The following is a 17,317-nucleotide window of genomic DNA, read 5'->3' as shown; positions in this document are numbered from 1 at the left end:
CAGATCCAGGGATCCCAAGGCGGCTCTAGTGGATGCACTAGTAGCACCTTGGACCTTCAAGCTAGCTTATGTGTTCCCGCCGTTTCCTCTCATCCCCAGGCTGGTAGCCAGGATCAATCAGGAGAGGGCGTCGGTGATCTTGATAGCTCCTGCGTGGCCACGCAGGACTTGGTATGCAGATCTGGTGAATATGTCATCGGCTCCACCTTGGAAGCTACCTTTGAGACGAGACCTTCTTGTTCAGGGTCCGTTCGAACATCCGAACCTGGTTTCACTCCAGCTGACTGCTTGGAGATTGAACGCTTGATCTTATCGAAGCGAGGGTTCTCAGATTCTGTTATCGATACTCTTGTTCAGGCCAGAAAGCCTGTAACTAGAAAGATTTACCACAAAATTTGGAAAAAATATATCTGTTGGTGTGAATCTAAAGGATTCCCTTGGGACAAGGTTAAGATTCCTAAGATTCTATCCTTCCTTCAAGAAGGATTGGAAAAAGGATTATCTGCAAGTTCCCTGAAGGGACAGATTTCTGCCTTGTCTGTGTTACTTCACAAAAAGCTGGCAGCTGTGCCAGATGTTCAAGCCTTTGTTCAGGCTCTGGTTAGAATTAAGCCTGTTTACAAACCTTTGACTCCTCCTTGGAGTCTCAATTTAGTTCTTTCAGTTCTTCAGGGGGTTCCGTTTGAACCCTTACATTCCGTTGATATTAAGTTATTATCTTGGAAAGTTTTGTTTTTAGTTGCAATTTCTTCTGCTAGAAGAGTTTCAGAATTATCTGCTCTGCAGTGTTCTCCTCCTTATCTGGTGTTCCATGCAGATAAGGTGGTTTTACGTACTAAACCTGGTTTTCTTCCAAAAGTTGTTTCTAACAAAAACATTAACCAGGAGATTATCGTACCTTCTCTGTGTCCGAAACCAGTTTCAAAGAAGGAACGTTTGTTGCACAATTTGGATGTTGTTCGCGCTCTAAAATTCTATTTAGAAGCTACAAAGGATTTTAGACAAACATCTTCCTTGTTTGTTGTTTATTCCGGTAAAAGGAGAGGTCAAAAAGCAACTTCTACCTCTCTCTCTTTTTGGATTAAAAGCATCATCAGATTGGCTTACGAGACTGCCGGACGGCAGCCTCCTGAAAGAATCACAGCTCATTCCACTAGGGCTGTGGCTTCCACATGGGCCTTCAAGAACGAGGCTTCTGTTGATCAGATATGTAGGGCAGCGACTTGGTCTTCACTGCACACTTTTACCAAATTTTACAAGTTTGATATTTTTGCTTCTTCTGAGGCTATTTTTGGGAGAAAGGTTTTGCAAACCGTGGTGCCTTCCATTTAGGTGACCTGATTTGCTCCCTCCCTTCATCCGTGTCCTAAAGCTTTGGTATTGGTTCCCACAAGTAAGGATGACGCCGTGGACCGGACACACCTATGTTGGAGAAAACAGAATTTATGTTTACCTGATAAATTACTTTCTCCAACGGTGTGTCCGGTCCACGGCCCGCCCTGGTTTTTTTAATCAGGTCTGATAATTTATTTTCTTTAACTACAGTCACCACGGTACCATATGGTTTCTCCTATGCAAATATTCCTCCTTAACGTCGGTCGAATGACTGGGGTAGGCGGAGCCTAGGAGGGATCATGTGACCAGCTTTGCTGGGCTCTTTGCCATTTCCTGTTGGGGAAGAGAATATCCCACAAGTAAGGATGACGCCGTGGACCGGACACACCGTTGGAGAAAGTAATTTATCAGGTAAACATAAATTCTGTTTTTCTTACCTTAAAATTTGACTTTTCCCTGTGGGCTGTTAGGCTCGCGGGGGCTGAAAATGCTTCATTTTATTGCGTCATTCTTGGCGCAGACTTTTTTGGCGCAAAAACCTTTTTTCTGTTTCCGGCGTCATACGTGTCGCCGGAAGTTGCGTCATTTTTGACGGTTTTTTGAGCCAAAAGTGTCGGCGTTCCGGATATGGCGTCATTTTTGTCGCTAAAAGCATTTAGGCGCCAAATAATGTGGGCGTCATTTTTGGCGCTAAAAAATATGGGCGTCACTATTGTCTCCACATTATTTAAGTCTCATTATTTATTGCCGCTGGTTGCTAGAAGCTTGTTCACTGGCATTTTTCCCATTCCTGGAACTGTCATTTAAGAAATTTGATCAATTTTGCTTTATATGTTGTTTTTTCTATTACATATTGCAAGATGTCCCAGATTGACACTGAGTCAGAAGATACTACTGGAAAATCGCTGCCTGGTGCTGGATCTACCAAAGCTAAGTGTATCTGCTGTAAACTTATGGTAGCTGTTCCTCCAGCTGTTGTTTGTATTGAATGTCATGACAAACTTGTTAATGCAGATAATATTTCCTTTAGAAATGTTACATTACCTGTTGCTGTTCCGTCAACATCTAATACTCAGAGTGTTCCTGTTAATATAAGAGATTTTGTTTCTAAATCCATTATGAAGGCTATGTCTGTTATTCCTCCTTCTAGTAAGCGTAAAAGGTCTTTTAAAACTTCTCATTTTTCAGATGAATTTTTAAATGAACATCACCATTCTGATTCTGATAATGGTTCCTCTGGTTCAGAGGATTCTGTCTCAGAGGTTGATGCTGATAAATCTTCATATTTATTCAAAATGGAATTTATTCGTTCTTTGCTTAAAAAAGTCTTAATTGCATTAGAAATAGAGGATTCTGGTCCTCTTGATACTAAATCTAAACGTTTAAATAAGGTTTTTAAATCTCCTGTTGTTATTCCAGAAGTTTTTCCTGTCCCTGATGCTATTTCTGAAGTAATTTCCAGGGAATGGAATAATTTGGGTAATTCATTTACTCCTTCTAAACGTTTTAAGCAATTATATCCTGTGCCATCTGACAGATTAGAGTTTTGGGACAAAATCCCTAAGGTTGATGGGGCTGTCTCTACTCTTGCTAAGCGTACTACTATTCCTACGGCAGATAGTACTTCCTTTAAGGATCCTTTAGATAGGAAAATTGAATCCTTTCTAAGAAAAGCTTACTTATGTTCAGGTAATCTTCTTAGACCTGCTATATCTTTAGCGGATGTTGCTGCAGCTTCAACCTTTTGGTTAGAAGCTTTAGCGCAACAAGTAACAGATCATAATTCTCATAGCATTGTTAATCTTCTTCAACATGCTAATAACTTTATTTGTGATGCCATCTTTGATATCATTAGAGTTGATGTCAGGTATATGTCTCTAGCTATTTTAGCTAGAAGAGCTTTATGGCTTAAAACTTGGAATGCTGATATGTCTTCCAAGTCAACATTGCTTTCCCTTTCTTTCCAGGGTAATAAATTATTTGGTTCTCAGTTGGATTCTATTATCTCAACTGTTACTGGAGGGAAAGGAACTTTTTTACCACAGGATAAAAAATCTAAAGGTAAATTTAGGTCTAATAATCGTTTTCGTTCCTTTCGTCACAATAAGGAACAAAAGCCTGATCCTTCATCCACAGGAGCGGTATCAGTTTGGAAACCATCCCCAGTCTGGAATAAATCCAAGCCTTTTAGAAATCCAAAGCCAGCTCCCAAGTCCACATGAAGGTGCGGCCCTCATTCCAGCTCAGCTGGTAGGGGGCAGATTACGTTTTTTCAAAGAAATTTGGATCAATTCAATTCACAATCTTTGGATTCAGAACATTGTTACAGAAGGGTACAGAATTGGCTTCAAGATAAGGCCTCCTGCAAAGAGATTTTTTCTTTCCCGTGTCCCAGTAAATCCAGCGAAGGCTCGAGCATTTCTGAAATGTGTTTCAGATCTAGAGTTGGCTGGAGTAATTATGCCAGTTCCAGTTCTGGAACAGGGGCTGGGGTTTTATTCAAATCTCTTCATTGTACCAAAGAAGGAGAATTCCTTCAGACCAGTTCTGGATCTAAAAATATTGAATCGTTATGTAAGGATACCAACATTCAAAATGGTAACTGTAAGGACTATCCTGCCTTTTGTTCAGCGAGGGCATTATATGTCCACAATAGATTTACAGGATGCATATCTGCATATTCCGATTCATCCAGATCACTATCAGTTTCTGAGATTCTCTTTCCTAGACAAGCATTACCAGTTTGTGGCTCTGCCGTTTGGCCTAGCAACAGCTCCAAGAATTTTTACAAAGGTTCTCGTGCCCTTCTGTCTGTAATCAGAGAACAGGGTATTGTGGTATTTCCTTATTTGGACGATATCTTGGTACTTGCTCAGTCTTCACATTTAGCAGAATCTCATACGAATCGACTTGTGTTGTTTCTTCAAGATCATGGTTGGAGGATCAATTTACCAAAAAGTTCATTGATTCCCCCCTTTGCTCGTTTTCACATGCGACCTCTTCAGCTCTGTATGCTGAACCAGTGGTGCAGGGATTACACAAAGATATCTCAATTGATATCATTAAAACCGATTGTACGACACTCTCTGACGTGGTGGACAGATCACCATCGTTTAGTTCAGGGAGCTTCTTTTGTTCTTCCGACCTGGACTGTAATTTCAACAGATGCAAGTCTGACAGGTTGGGGAGCTGTTTGGGGGTCTCTGACAGCACAAGGGGTTTGGGAATCTCAGGAGGTGAGATTACCAATCAATATTTTGGAACTCCGTGCAATTTTCAGAGCTCTCCAGTCATGGCCTCTTCTAAAGAGAGAATCGTTCATTTGTTTTCAGACAGACAATGTCACAACTGTGGCATACATCAATCATCAAGGAGGGACTCACAGTCCTCTGGCTATGAAAGAAGTATCTTGAATACTGGTATGGGCGGAATCCAGCTCCTGTCTAATTTCTGCGGTTCATATCCCAGGTATAGACAATTGGGAAGCGGATTATCTCAGTCGCCAAACGTTACATCCGGGCGAATGGTCTCTTCACCCAGAGGTATTTCTTCAGATTGTTCAAATGTGGGGACGTCCAGAAATAGATCTGATGGCTTCTCATCTAAACAAGAAACTTCCCAGGTATCTGTCCAGATCCAGGGATCCTCAAGCGGAAGCAGTGGATGCATTGTCACTTCCTTGGAAGTATCATCCTGCCTATATCTTTCCGCCTCTAGTTCTTCTTCCAAGAGTAATCTCCAAGATTCTGAAGGAATGCTCGTTTGTTCTGGTGGTGGCTCCAGCATGGCCTCACAGGTTTTGGTATGCGGATCTTGTCCGAATGGCCTCTTGCCAACCATGGACTCTTCCGTTAAGACCAGACCTTCTGTCACAAGGTCCTTTTTTCCATCAGGATCTCAAATCCTTAAATTTAAAGGTATGGAGATTGAACGCTTGATTCTTAGTCAAAGAGGTTTCTCTGACTCTGTGATTAGTACTATGTTACAGGCTCGTAAATCTGTATCTAGAAAGATATATTATCGAGTTTGGAAGACTTACATTTCTTGGTGTCTTTCTCATCATTTTTCCTGGCATTCTTTTAGAATTCCGAGAATTTTACAGTTTCTTCAGGATGGTTTGGATAAAGGTTTGTCGGCAAGTTCCTTGAAAGGACAAATATCTGCTCTTTCTGTTCTTTTTCACAGAAAGATTGCTAATCTTCCTGATATTCATTGTTTTGTACAAGCTTTGGTTCGTATAAAGCCTGTCATTAAGTCAATTTCTCCTCCTTGGAGTTTGAATTTGGTTCTGGGGGCTCTTCAAGCTCCTCCGTTTGAACCTATGCATTCATTGGACATTAAATTACTTTCTTGGAAAGTTTTGTTTCTTTTAGCCATCTCTTCTGCTAGAAGAGTTTCTGAATTATCTGCTCTTTCTTGTGAGTCTCCTTTTCTGATTTTTCATCAGGATAAGGCGGTGTTGCGAACTTCTTTTCAATTTTTACCTAAGGTTGTGAATTCTAACAACATTAGTAGAGAAATTGTGGTTCCTTCATTGTGTCCTAATCCTAAGAATTCTAAGGAGAGATCATTGCATTCTTTGGATGTAGTTAGAGCTTTGAAATATTATGTTGAAGCTACGAAGAATTTTCCGGTTTTAGGAAAGGTCAGAAGGCCTCTGCCATTTCTTTGGCATCTTGGTTGAAATCTTTAATTCATCATGCTTATGTCGAGTCGGGTAAAACTCCGCCTCAAAGGATTACAGCTCATTCTACTAGGTCAGTTTCTACTTCCTGGGCTTTTAGGAATGAAGCTTCGGTTGATCAGATTTGCAAAGCAGCAACTTGGTCTTCTTTGCATACTTTTACTAAATTCTACCATTTTGATGTGTTTTCTTCTTCTGAAGCAGTTTTTGGTAGAAAAGTACTTCAGGCAGCTGTTTCAGTTTGATTCTTCTGCTTATAATTTCAGGGGTTTTTTTTCATTATAAGATTTAAACTTTATTTTGGGTGTGGATTATTTTCAGCGGAATTGGCTGTCTTTATTTTATCCCTCCCTCTCTAGTGACTCTTTCGTGGAAGATCCACATCTTGGGTAGTCATTATCCCATACGTCACTAGCTCATGGACTCTTGCTAATTACATGAAAGAAAACATAATTTATGTAAGAACTTACCTGATAAATTCATTTCTTTCATATTAGCAAGAGTCCATGAGGCCCACCCTTTTTTGTGGTGGTTATGATTTTTTTGTATAAAGCACAATTATTCCAATTCCTTATTTTTTATGCTTTCGCACTTTTGTCTTATCACCCCACTTCTTGGCTATGCGTTAAACTGATTTGTGGGTGTGGTGAGGGGTGTATTTATAGGCATTTTGAGGTTTGGGAAACTTTGCCCCTCCTGGTAGGAATGTATATCCCATACGTCACTAGCTCATGGACTCTTGCTAATATGAAAGAAATGAATTTATCAGGTAAGTTCTTACATAAATTATGTTTTTCTTTGAATACATAATTATATCTAGCATATATTTATTGTTTAATGTCCTTTTACAAAGTAGTGTTGTCACAAAATAAAAGTAGCCAGACTAATTCCGCTAGTTCAATATTCCAGGCTTTTTACAACATTGTGTACGTTTTTGTGAAATCCCTGCTTAGAATGTCCCTAAATGAAAAAGGTACCTTCCCAAAATTTGGCTTTATGGAATGAAACTGTCCCCCCTCTGCCCATAACAAAAAACATGTTCTGGTGGGTGACAGATCTGCAACACAACAGACTCCTGTTGCTTGAGCAATGGGTCCCAGTATCCTAGAATGGAGAGCAACCTTACAGTGCAAATTTAGCTTGACATTGCCAGTTTGTAGTAGTAATTAAATTGTTGTCCAAATGGTATCCCAAGTCTGTGTCTTCCTGTGTATTTGAAATGTTACTATATTAAAATTCATTTATTTCATGTTGCATCTTTAATGATGCTAATTTGATATTTTTCTAATGCGCTTTCTCTTTTTCTCTGGTCTTTTCAGGTGTTTTTGAAAGAGCCAGAAAGGCAGAAACTGCAAGACATGCTCCACCAGGCCGTCATCAAAAAGATCATTCTTCTGCAGAGCCTTTTTCGAATGGTTGTGGAGAAGGGAAACCTCCTTAGGATGAAAATTGCAGCTGTAACGATCCAGGTGAACAGATTACTGAGATTCCTTTCATATATCTAGAGCAAAAGTTTTATTACATCTCTCATTGTTCTAATTTTTTAAGGGTTGTCTCATCTACCAACAGGAATCTGTCACTGCTTTTTATTTGCAGTTAACTGGTTGCCAGCTTTTTTTTTTCTTTTTTTCTATATGAAAAATGTCTTTGTCCTACATCACTGTGAAATGTTATATTTTGCATTGTTGCAGGCTTACTGGAGAGCATATTGTGTGAGAAGAGAACTAGCAGTAAGGAAAAATGCTGCATTTTGTATCCTGGCAGTATGGAGAGGGTACAAACAGAGGCAATGCTACCAGAGGCAAATCACTGCTATCCGAAGGTTACAAGCTCTATGCCGAGGACATATACAGAGATGGAGGTATAGGGGTCTGGTGAAGGGCAGGATAGTATAAAGCTGTAGCCTCAATTGTGTATCTCAGTTTTCAAGTTCTTTCTCTCTTCCTTATAACAGAATATTTACTCTTGAGTGTATGGCTTTATACCACTTTTCAGTTTGGTAGAAACCTCTTAGAATTATTTTGATTTATTCTCCTTTAGTTTGCTCACCCCATCATGCAATAGACAGTTTAGTTTCTGCCTGTGTAGTAGTGGAGCAATAGCTGTGTTCCAGTGTTTAGTTTTTATTGTACAGATAAAGGATTAAAAAAGCTTGACCACTCTCAGCACAGATACCAGTGTGGACTCCATCTTTATAGCAAGATTTGTTGACTGTCACAATAAATTCACTTTCTTCTATAAGGTACGACGAGTCCACGGATTCATCCTTTACTTGTGGGATATTATCCTCCTGCTAACAGGAAGTGGCAAAGAGCACCACAGCAGAGCTGTCTATATAGCTCCTCCCTTAGCTCCACCCCCCAGTCATTCTCTTTGCCTACTCTAAGTACTAGGAAGGGTAAAGTGAAAGAGGTGATAAAATATTAGTTTTTAATTTCTTCAAGCAAGAGTTTTTTGTTTTAAATGGTGTGTACTATTTACACTCAGGCAGCAGATGGATGAAGACTTCTGCCTGGAGGCTGATGATCTTAGCATTTGTCACTAAGATCCAGAGCAGTTCCCACAGAATGGCTGAGGCGTACAAGAAACTTCAGTGTGAGGAACCCTTTCATGCTATAAGCAGTGAGGTATGTTCAGTCATTTTTTTCTGGAGAGACTGTGGTATTTCAGAATTGGCTGACAGTATCCCCATGAGGGAGAGAGGGTAAGCAGTAATCCTAAACGATATAGAGGGGTATTACTAAGCTTGCATAAGGAGCTAATAACAAAATGGTTGACACTGAGTTTGAATGTTTGTGGGCAAACGTTTTTGTGAACTGGGAGTGCTGATAACGTTTTTGGGAACTGAAAAAGATCATTTCAATAACGTTTTTTTGTGACTTTATTGAGGGTACACTTGACTTCTGGTTTGGGTTTCAGAACCCACATGGCTAGTTTGGAACCGCTCTGGTGCGGTTCCTTTAGGCTGTAAAAACATTGTGTGAGATGGGCGGGGCCTATTTTCGCGCCTCAGTTGCGCAGTTGTAATTGCAGAGCGAGCAGCAAGCTCCAACTCTGGTGGGCCCTTGTAGAAGTGTTGGGCCAAATCGAAGCTTTATCTCCATTTTTCCAATCCCTGAGGGCAGGTAGGCGAGGTGCAGGGAGTGTTTTGTCCGGATTTAGGCCTTATTAACGATCCGGTTTTGCACAGTAAAGGGTTAACTGTTCCTTTCTTTGTGGGGCAATCTCAGCTGCATTATTTGTATATCATATCAAAAAATTGAAACGATTGGTGTATTTATATTGCAGAACGTGTATGCTTTTTTTCTCTTAAAGGCGCAGTACCGTTTTTTAAGATTGTTATTTTTTCACTAAATAAAGTGTTTTTAAGCTGGTTTGTGGTCATTACTAGCCTGTTCAACATGACTGACATTGAGGAAAGCCAATGTTCAATGTGTTTAGAAGCCATTGTGGAACCCCCACTTAAAATGTGTCCCTCGTGCACTGAAAGGGCAATAAATTGCAAAGAACATATTTTAGCTGATAAAAGTATGTCGCAGGATGATTCTTAGTCAGAAGGGAATCAGGTTATGCCATCTAATTCTCCCCAAGTGTCACAACCATTAACGCCCGCACAAGCGACGCCAAGTACTTCTAGTGCGTCTAATTCTTTCACCCTGCAAGATATGGCCGCAGTTATGAAAACTACCCTCACAGAGGTTTTATCTAAGCTGCATTGGGTTGCAGGGGAAGAGCAGTAGGTCTGGTGTGAGAGTAAATGCTGAGCCCTCTGACACTTTATTAGCCATATCTGATGTACCCTCACAATGTTCTTTGTTGGGGGTGAGGGATTTGCTGTCTGAGGGAGAGATTTCTGATTCAGGAAAGATGTTCCCTCAGACAGACTCGGATATGACGGCTTTTAAACACCTCCGCTTATTGCTCAGGGAGGTTTCAGTGACTCAGGATGATTGTGACCCTATTTTAGTTTCAGGAGAAATTGTGTAAAATGGACAGATATCTAGAGGTTCCTGTCTACACTGATGTTTTTCCGGTCCCTAAGAGGATTTTGGACATTGTTACTAAGGAGTGGGATAGACCAGGTATTCCGTTCTCTCCCCCTCCTACTTTTAAGAAAATGTTTCCCATATCAGACACCATGCGGGATTGGTGGCAGACAGTCCCTAAGGTGGAGGGAGCTATTTCTACCCTGGCTAAGCGTACAACTATACCTATTGAGGACAGTTGTGCTTTCAAAGATCCTATGGATAAAAAATTAGAGGGTCTCCTAAAGAAAATATTTATTCATCAGGGTTTTCTTCTGCAACCTATAGCGTGCATTGTTCCTGTAACTACTGCAGCTGCTTTTTGGTTCGAGGCTCTGGAGGAGGCTCTTCAGGTTGAGACCCCATTAGATGATATTCTGGATAGAATTAGGGCTCTCAAGCTAGCTAATTCTTTCATTACAGATGCTGCTTTTCAACTGGCTAAATTAGCGGCAAAGAATTCAGGTTTTGCCATTTTAGCGCGTAGAGCGTTATGGCTTAAGTCCTGGTCTGCTGATGTGTCATCAAAATCTAAGCTTTTAGCAATCCCTTTCAAAGGTAAGACCCTATTCGGGCCTGAACTGAAAGAGATCATTTCAGACATCACTGGAGGAAAAGGCCATGCCTTTCCTCAGGATAAGACGAATAAGATGAGGACCAAACAAAATAATTTTCGTTCCTTTCGAAACTCAAAGGTGGTCCCTCTACCTCTTCCTTTTAGAAACACTGAAAGTGGCGCTTACCAACTGCTGGGGTCCGTGCTGTTCCGGTAGCGTGATCTTCAGCGGGCACAAGTCTCCTGTCACTTCCAAAAGACCGGCGTTCCTGGAGCCCAGATAGACGCGCCTCCGTTTCTGGCGCACATAGCAAACAGGGAATACACGAAGTACATCCGGGCTACACAGGGCAGGAGGTCAATCGAGAGGCATGCACCGTAGCCAAAAAAGATTGTAAGTTCACAAAAAGAACTCCCTTGAAGCATCCAGTATAAGAATAATAGATGTTTATTGGGAAACAGGATAAAAACAAATTCAGAGCCAATGCTCCATTTAGCAAGAGGTCAGGGTCACAGCTGAACAAACTGCAGACATGTTTCGCATGTGCTAGCTAATTATTTCATTACAGATGCCGCTTTTCAACTGGCTAAATTAGCTGCAAAGAATTCAGGTTTTGGCATTTTAGCGCATAGAGCGTTATGGCTTAAGTCCTGGTCTGCTGATGTGTCATCAAAATCTAAGCTTTTAGCAATCCCTTTCAAAGGTAAGACCCTATTCGGGCCTGAACTGAAAGAGATCATTTCAGACATCACTGGAGGAAAAGGCCATGCCTTTCCTCAGGATAAGACAAATAAGATGAGGACCAAACAAAATAATTTTCGTTCCTTTCGAAACTCAAAGGTGGTCCCTCTATCTCTTCCCCTGCTGCAAAACAAGAGGGGAATTTCGCTCAATCCAAGTCAGTCTGGAGACCTAACCAGACTTGGAACAAAGGTAAGCAGGCCAAGAATTTTCACAAAGGTGCTAGGGTCCCTTCTGGCGGTTCTAAGGCTGCGGGGCATAGCAGTGGCGCCTTATCTGGACGATATCTTAATTCAGGTGCCAACTTACCATCTAGCCAAATCTCACACGGACATTGTGTTGGCTTTTCTAAGATCTCACTCTCTTCTTTGGTGGTTGTCACAGGATCATCTGTCCCAGGGAATGTGTTTACGCAGGCCAGCATGGGTCATAGTGACGACAGATGCCAGCCTATTGGGCTGGGTGCAGTCTGGAATTCCCTGAAAGCACAGGGTGTGTGGACTCAGGAGGAGGCTCTCCTCCCGATCAATATTCTAGAACTCAGAGCGATATTCAAAGCTGGCTTCGGCCAGAATCATAAGATTCCAGTCAGACAATATCACGACTGTAGCATATATCAATCATCAGGGGGGAACAAAGAGTTCTCTAGCGATGATAGAGGTTACCAAAATAATTCGATGAGCAGAGACTCACTCTTGCCATCTATCAGCAATCTGTATCCCAGGAGTGGAGAACTGGGAAGCGGATTTTCGAAGTCGTCAGACTTTTCATCCGGGGGAGTGGGAACTCCATCCAGAGGTGTTTGCACAATTGATTTATCAATGGGGCACACCAGAATTGGATCTGATGGCGTCTCGTCAAACTTCCTTGTTATGGGTCCAGATCCAGGGATCCTCAAGCAGTACTGATAGATGCTCTAGCAGTACCCTGGTCGTTCAACCTGGTTTATGTGTTTCCACCATTTCCTCTCCTTCCTTGTTTGATTGCCAGAATCAAACAGGAGAGAGCTTTGGTGATTTTGATAGCACCTGCGTGGCCACTCAGGACTTGGTATGCAGACCTGGTGGACATGTCATCCCTTCCACCATGGACTCTGCCACTGAGACAGGTCCTTCTGATTCAGGGTCAGTTCCAGCATCCAAATCTAGTTTCTCTGCGGCTGACTGCTTGGAGATTGAACGCTTGATTTTATCCAAGCGGGGTTTCTCTGAGTCAGTCATAGATACCTTGATTCAGGTCTGAAAGCCTGTCACTAGGAAAATTTATCATAAGATATGGCGTAAATATCTTTATTGGTGCGAATCCAAAGGCTACTCATGGAATAAGATCAGGATTCCTAGGATTTTGTCCTTTCTCCAAGAAGGATTGGAGAAGGGGCTATCAGCTAGTTCCCTAAAGGGACAGATTTCTGCTTTATCAATTTCTACTGCACATGCGTCTGGCAGATGTTCCAGACGTTCAGTCGTTCTGTCAGGCTTTATTTAGAATCAAGCCTGTGTTTAAACCTGTTGCTCTGCCATGGAGTTTGAATTTAGTTCTTAACGTTCTTCAAGGGGTTCCGTTTGAACCTATGCATTCCAAAGATATTAAGCTTCTATCTTGGAAAGTTCTGTTTTTAGTTGCTATCTCTTCGTCTCGAAGAGTTTCTGAACTATCTGCATTACAATGCGACTCGCCTTATCTTGTTTTCCATGCTGATAAGGTAGTTTTGCGTACCAAACCTGGATTCCTTCCTAAGGTTGTTACTAATAGGAATATCAATCAGGAAATTGTTGTTCCTTCTCTGTGTCCTAATCCTTCCTCTAAGAAGGAGCGTCTGTTGCACAACTTAGACGTGGTTCGTGCTTTGAAGTTTTACTTGCAAGCAACCAAAGATTTCCCTCAAACATCTTCTTTGTTGTCTATTCGGGTAAATGTAGAGGTCAAAAAGCTACGGCTACCTCTTTCTTTTTGGCTGAAAAGCATCATCCGTTTTGGCATACGAGACAGCTGGACAGCAGCCTCCTGAAAGGATTACAGCGCACTCTACTAGAGCGGTGGCTTCCACATGGGCTTTTAAAAATTATGCTTCTGTTGAACAGATTTGTAAGGCTGCGATGTGGTGGTCTTTGCTTCATACCTTTTACAAATTTTATAAATTTGATACTTTTGCTTCTTCGGAGGCCATTTTTGGGAGAAAAGTTCTTCAAGCAGTGGCGCCTTCTGTTTAACCATCTGTCTTGTCTCTCCCGTTCATCCGTGTCCTGTAGCTTTGGTATTGTATCCCACAAGTAAAGGATGAATCCGTGGACTCGTCGTACCTTATAGAAGAAAAGTAAATTTATGCTTACCTGATAAATTAATTTCTTCTATGGTACGACGAGTCCACGGCCCGCCCTGTCATTTTAAGACAGATTATATTTTTGATTTTAAACTTCAGTCACCTCTGCACCTTTTAATTTCTCCTTTTTCTTCCTGTACCTTTGGTCGAATTACTGGGGGGTGGAGCTAAGGGATGAGCTATATAGACATCTTTGCTGTGGTGCTCTTTGCCACTTCCTGTTAGCAGGAGGATAATATCCCACAAGTAAAGGATGAATCCGTGGACTCGTCGTACCATAGAAGAAATTAATTTATCAGGTAAGCATAAATTTACTTTTTATTGTACTATAGTTTAGTTTATTTAATTGTATTTGAGTTTAGATAATTTTAGTTAATTTATTTAATTAATTTATTGATAGTGTAGTGTTAGGTTTATTTGTAACTTGGGTTAGGATTTATTTTACAGGCAATTTTGTAATTATTAACTAGGTAGCTATTAAATAGTTATTAACTATTTAATAGCTATTGTACCTAGTTAAAATAAATACAAAGTTGCCTGTAAAATAAATATAAATCCTAAAATAGCTACAATGTAACTATTAGTTCTATTGTAGCTATATTAAGGTTTATTTTATAGGTAAGTATTTAGTTTTAAATAGGATTCATTTATTTAATTATAGTAATTTTATTTCGTTTTATTTAAATTATATTTAAGTTAGTAGGGTGTTAGGGTTAGACTTAGGTTTAGGGGTTAATAACTTTATTATAGTAGCGGCGACGGGGGCGAGAGATAAGGGGTTAATAATTGTAGGTAGGTGGCGGCGACGTTGGGGGGGCAGATTAGGGGTTAATACAATTTATTATAGTGTTTGCGAGGCGGGAGTGCGGCGGTTTAGGGGTTAATACATTTATTATAGTGGCGTCGATGTCCGGTCGGCAAATTAGGGGTTAATAAGTGTAGGTAGGTGGCGGCGACGTTGGGGGTGGGGGCAGATTAGGGGTTAATAAATATAATGTAGGTGTCGGCGATGTTAGGGGCAGCAGATTAGGGGTTCATAGGTATAATGTAGGTGGCGGCGATGTCCGGTCGGCAGATAAGGGGTTAAATAATTTTATTATGGTGTTTGCGATGTGGGGGGCCTCGGTTTAGGGGTTCATAGGTAGTTTATGGATGTTAGTGTACTTTGTAGCACTGTAGTTAAGAGCTTTATGTTTCGGCGTTAGCCCATAAAACTCTTAACTACTGACTTTTTTTATGTGGTAGGAGTCTTGGAGGTAGAGGCTGTACCGCTCACTTTCTCCAAGACTTGTAATACCAGCGTTAGGCAAATCCCATTAAAAAGATAGGATACGCAATTGACGTAAGGGGGTTTGCGGTAGACATAAGTCGCGGAAGAAAAGTGAACGGTAGAACCTTTCCTGCCTGACTCGTAATACCAGCGGGCGTTAAAAAAGCAGCATTAGGACCCCTTAACACTGCTTTTTAAGGCTAACGCAGAACTCGTAATCTAGGCGATAGTGTTTAATGTCCTAAAGATTTAACTTCTTCCAATAAAAGATAGTTTTATTTTCTGTCCTGAATCCAGTAGTGGCTCAAAAGTTCATATAATCTATGACTTCAAATATAAATTTATTTTATTGTTAATATAAATCTTTGTTTGTGTACTATTGTGCAACAAATAAAAAAATATATTTTAGTTACTGTTTACACTCACAACTAGTTTTGCTAAACTTTTTGGAAAATGTTCTAATTAGTTTTGCTTTCAATTTATTGTTTACCATTTTTACTTAAAAGTGCAAAAAAAGTGCATTGCTGCTCCTATTGCAATCTAGGTATGCTTTTTTACAAAGGATACCAAGTGAAGGAAGTACATTTGATGATATAGGTAAATAAATGTTTATGCTGGTCTGAACCATGAAATTTTTGCTTTTTAATGGTTCTGTAGTTTCTTTACTTCGGGAATGGCAAATTTACTAAATTTCCTATTCCTATTAATCACATTTATTAGACATTCGTCTATAATATGAAAATTCACATCTATCCAACTTTTAAACAGGTACAAGGAAATGCTTGAAGTTCATCAGAAGGCAGCGGAAGAAAGGAGGAAGCAAGAAGCTTTGGAAAGGGAGAGATTGGCTTTATTGGAAAAGACACGTATAGAAGAAGAGCAAAGGATTAAAGATGAAGCATTACAAAGGCTAGCTCATGAGAGAAGAGTGCCAGATCAGGAGGTGATGAGACAGGTAGAAGGCAGCATCACTAATGCCTCTCAGGACCACGGTGTACAAGTGGAGAACGAAAAAGTGAGACAAAAACCATTGGAGGAAGATGGAGAAATGGTTAGAGAGCAAGAAAGAATCCTTAAAGAGAATGAGCGTAACAAACTAGAAAAAGAAGAGAGAGAAAGCATAAGCATAGAGAGAGAGTTTAAGCCTTTCTGTGTGGAAAAGGATGGGAGAGAGGAAACCAGTGTACTGTCAGTGATTGAACCAACAATGCCAGAGCAGACGGAAGGCCTTGTATCAAGGACTAGAAGTCCAGAGAGAGCTCCAAGCAGCCGAGAGAAGCGAGAGAATCGACGCCTGAGAGGTCTACAGCATGACATGTTACAAAATAAACACGTTCATTCTTCTTTTGAGGAAGCAGAGAAGGAGCCTGTAGGACAGCAAGATAGAAAAAGTGCAAAACAAGTAGAGGGACCATGTCCCCAAGAGGAGAAAACTGATAAAGAGAAAGTAGTCACCAGGGAGAATTCTAAAAGTGGAAATTTTGAGTTGCAAGAAAAACATCAGGATTCAAGTTTAGGCCATTCTGTAAGACCGTCAAGTCTTCCTCTGAACATTCCAGCAACAGCATCACAGCCTTCAATACCACCTGCGGGAATGCGAGATGCTGAAGTTCCCAGTGTGGGACTGATACAAAGGTACAGTGACCATCAAAAACTTAAGGACATAGCAGAGAAGTGGAAGGAGAAGAGGCAGAATGAGGCTGGACAAGTTGAATCTGTGAAAACACCTGAAATAGAGGAGAAGGCAGTTCCAAGACAGATTAATGAGAGATCTTCAGAGTAAGGAAATTACTATATTTGAATCTGTGTAATTATGATATGTGTGTGTATGTATGTATGTATGTGTATATATATACATATGAGGTAATGTATGATCACACACAAAATGTTGTCCGTTCCCCTCTTTATTTACATCAGGACTTTGCTCTTGAGAATAGGGATTTCTGTCTCTTCCTGCGATCTTGTGTATGGCACTTGTTTTTTTGAAACTTCCAGGATCTTTATACAGGTGCCTTGGTGTCTCCCAGGAGTATGGTACTTCTGCCGTATATCCTCTGGTCTCCAATTTCTCAGGAAAATACGGTGAAAGAAAAAAGACAGTACATAGCGTGATACTGTTTATACTAATAATTTATTAAGAAAAACAATAAGAAATGCACTCACATGTAACACCCTCAATCCTTGATGAGGTAAGCATTAACACATAAATATATTTGAACACTTAGCAGGTGAGTAACACTGGTGAGTTCAGTCAGGCTGGAGGTTAAGTACAGGTTATTAACTTCAAGCGTGTATACCCAAACTTCAAAGTCTTTATAAAAGTTCCAGAATAGGAAACCGTAAATATCTAGTATTAAAAAACCACTTCCGGTATGCCAGATACAG

General features: G+C 40.6%; 1 protein-coding gene across 6 annotated transcripts in view; it reads left to right on the top strand.

Moving 5' to 3' along the window:
* Positions 1-17,317, top strand: part of MYO9B (myosin IXB) — a 597,798-nt gene that overhangs the window by 413,375 nt on the left and 167,106 nt on the right. For all 6 annotated transcript variants that reach the window (XM_053702888.1, XM_053702886.1, XM_053702887.1 and 3 more), the window contains 3 exons: positions 7,339-7,488; positions 7,711-7,880; positions 15,701-16,711. In XM_053702888.1, the coding sequence (XP_053558863.1) occupies positions 7,339-7,488; positions 7,711-7,880; positions 15,701-16,711 (1,331 nt within the window). The remainder of the gene's footprint in view (positions 1-7,338; positions 7,489-7,710; positions 7,881-15,700; positions 16,712-17,317) is intronic.

The sequence above is a fragment of the Bombina bombina genome, chromosome 2, assembly GCF_027579735.1.
Source record: "Bombina bombina isolate aBomBom1 chromosome 2, aBomBom1.pri, whole genome shotgun sequence".
In the NCBI taxonomy this organism is placed as follows: domain Eukaryota; kingdom Metazoa; phylum Chordata; class Amphibia; order Anura; family Bombinatoridae; genus Bombina; species Bombina bombina.
This window is presented reverse-complemented; position numbering and strand designations above follow the sequence as displayed.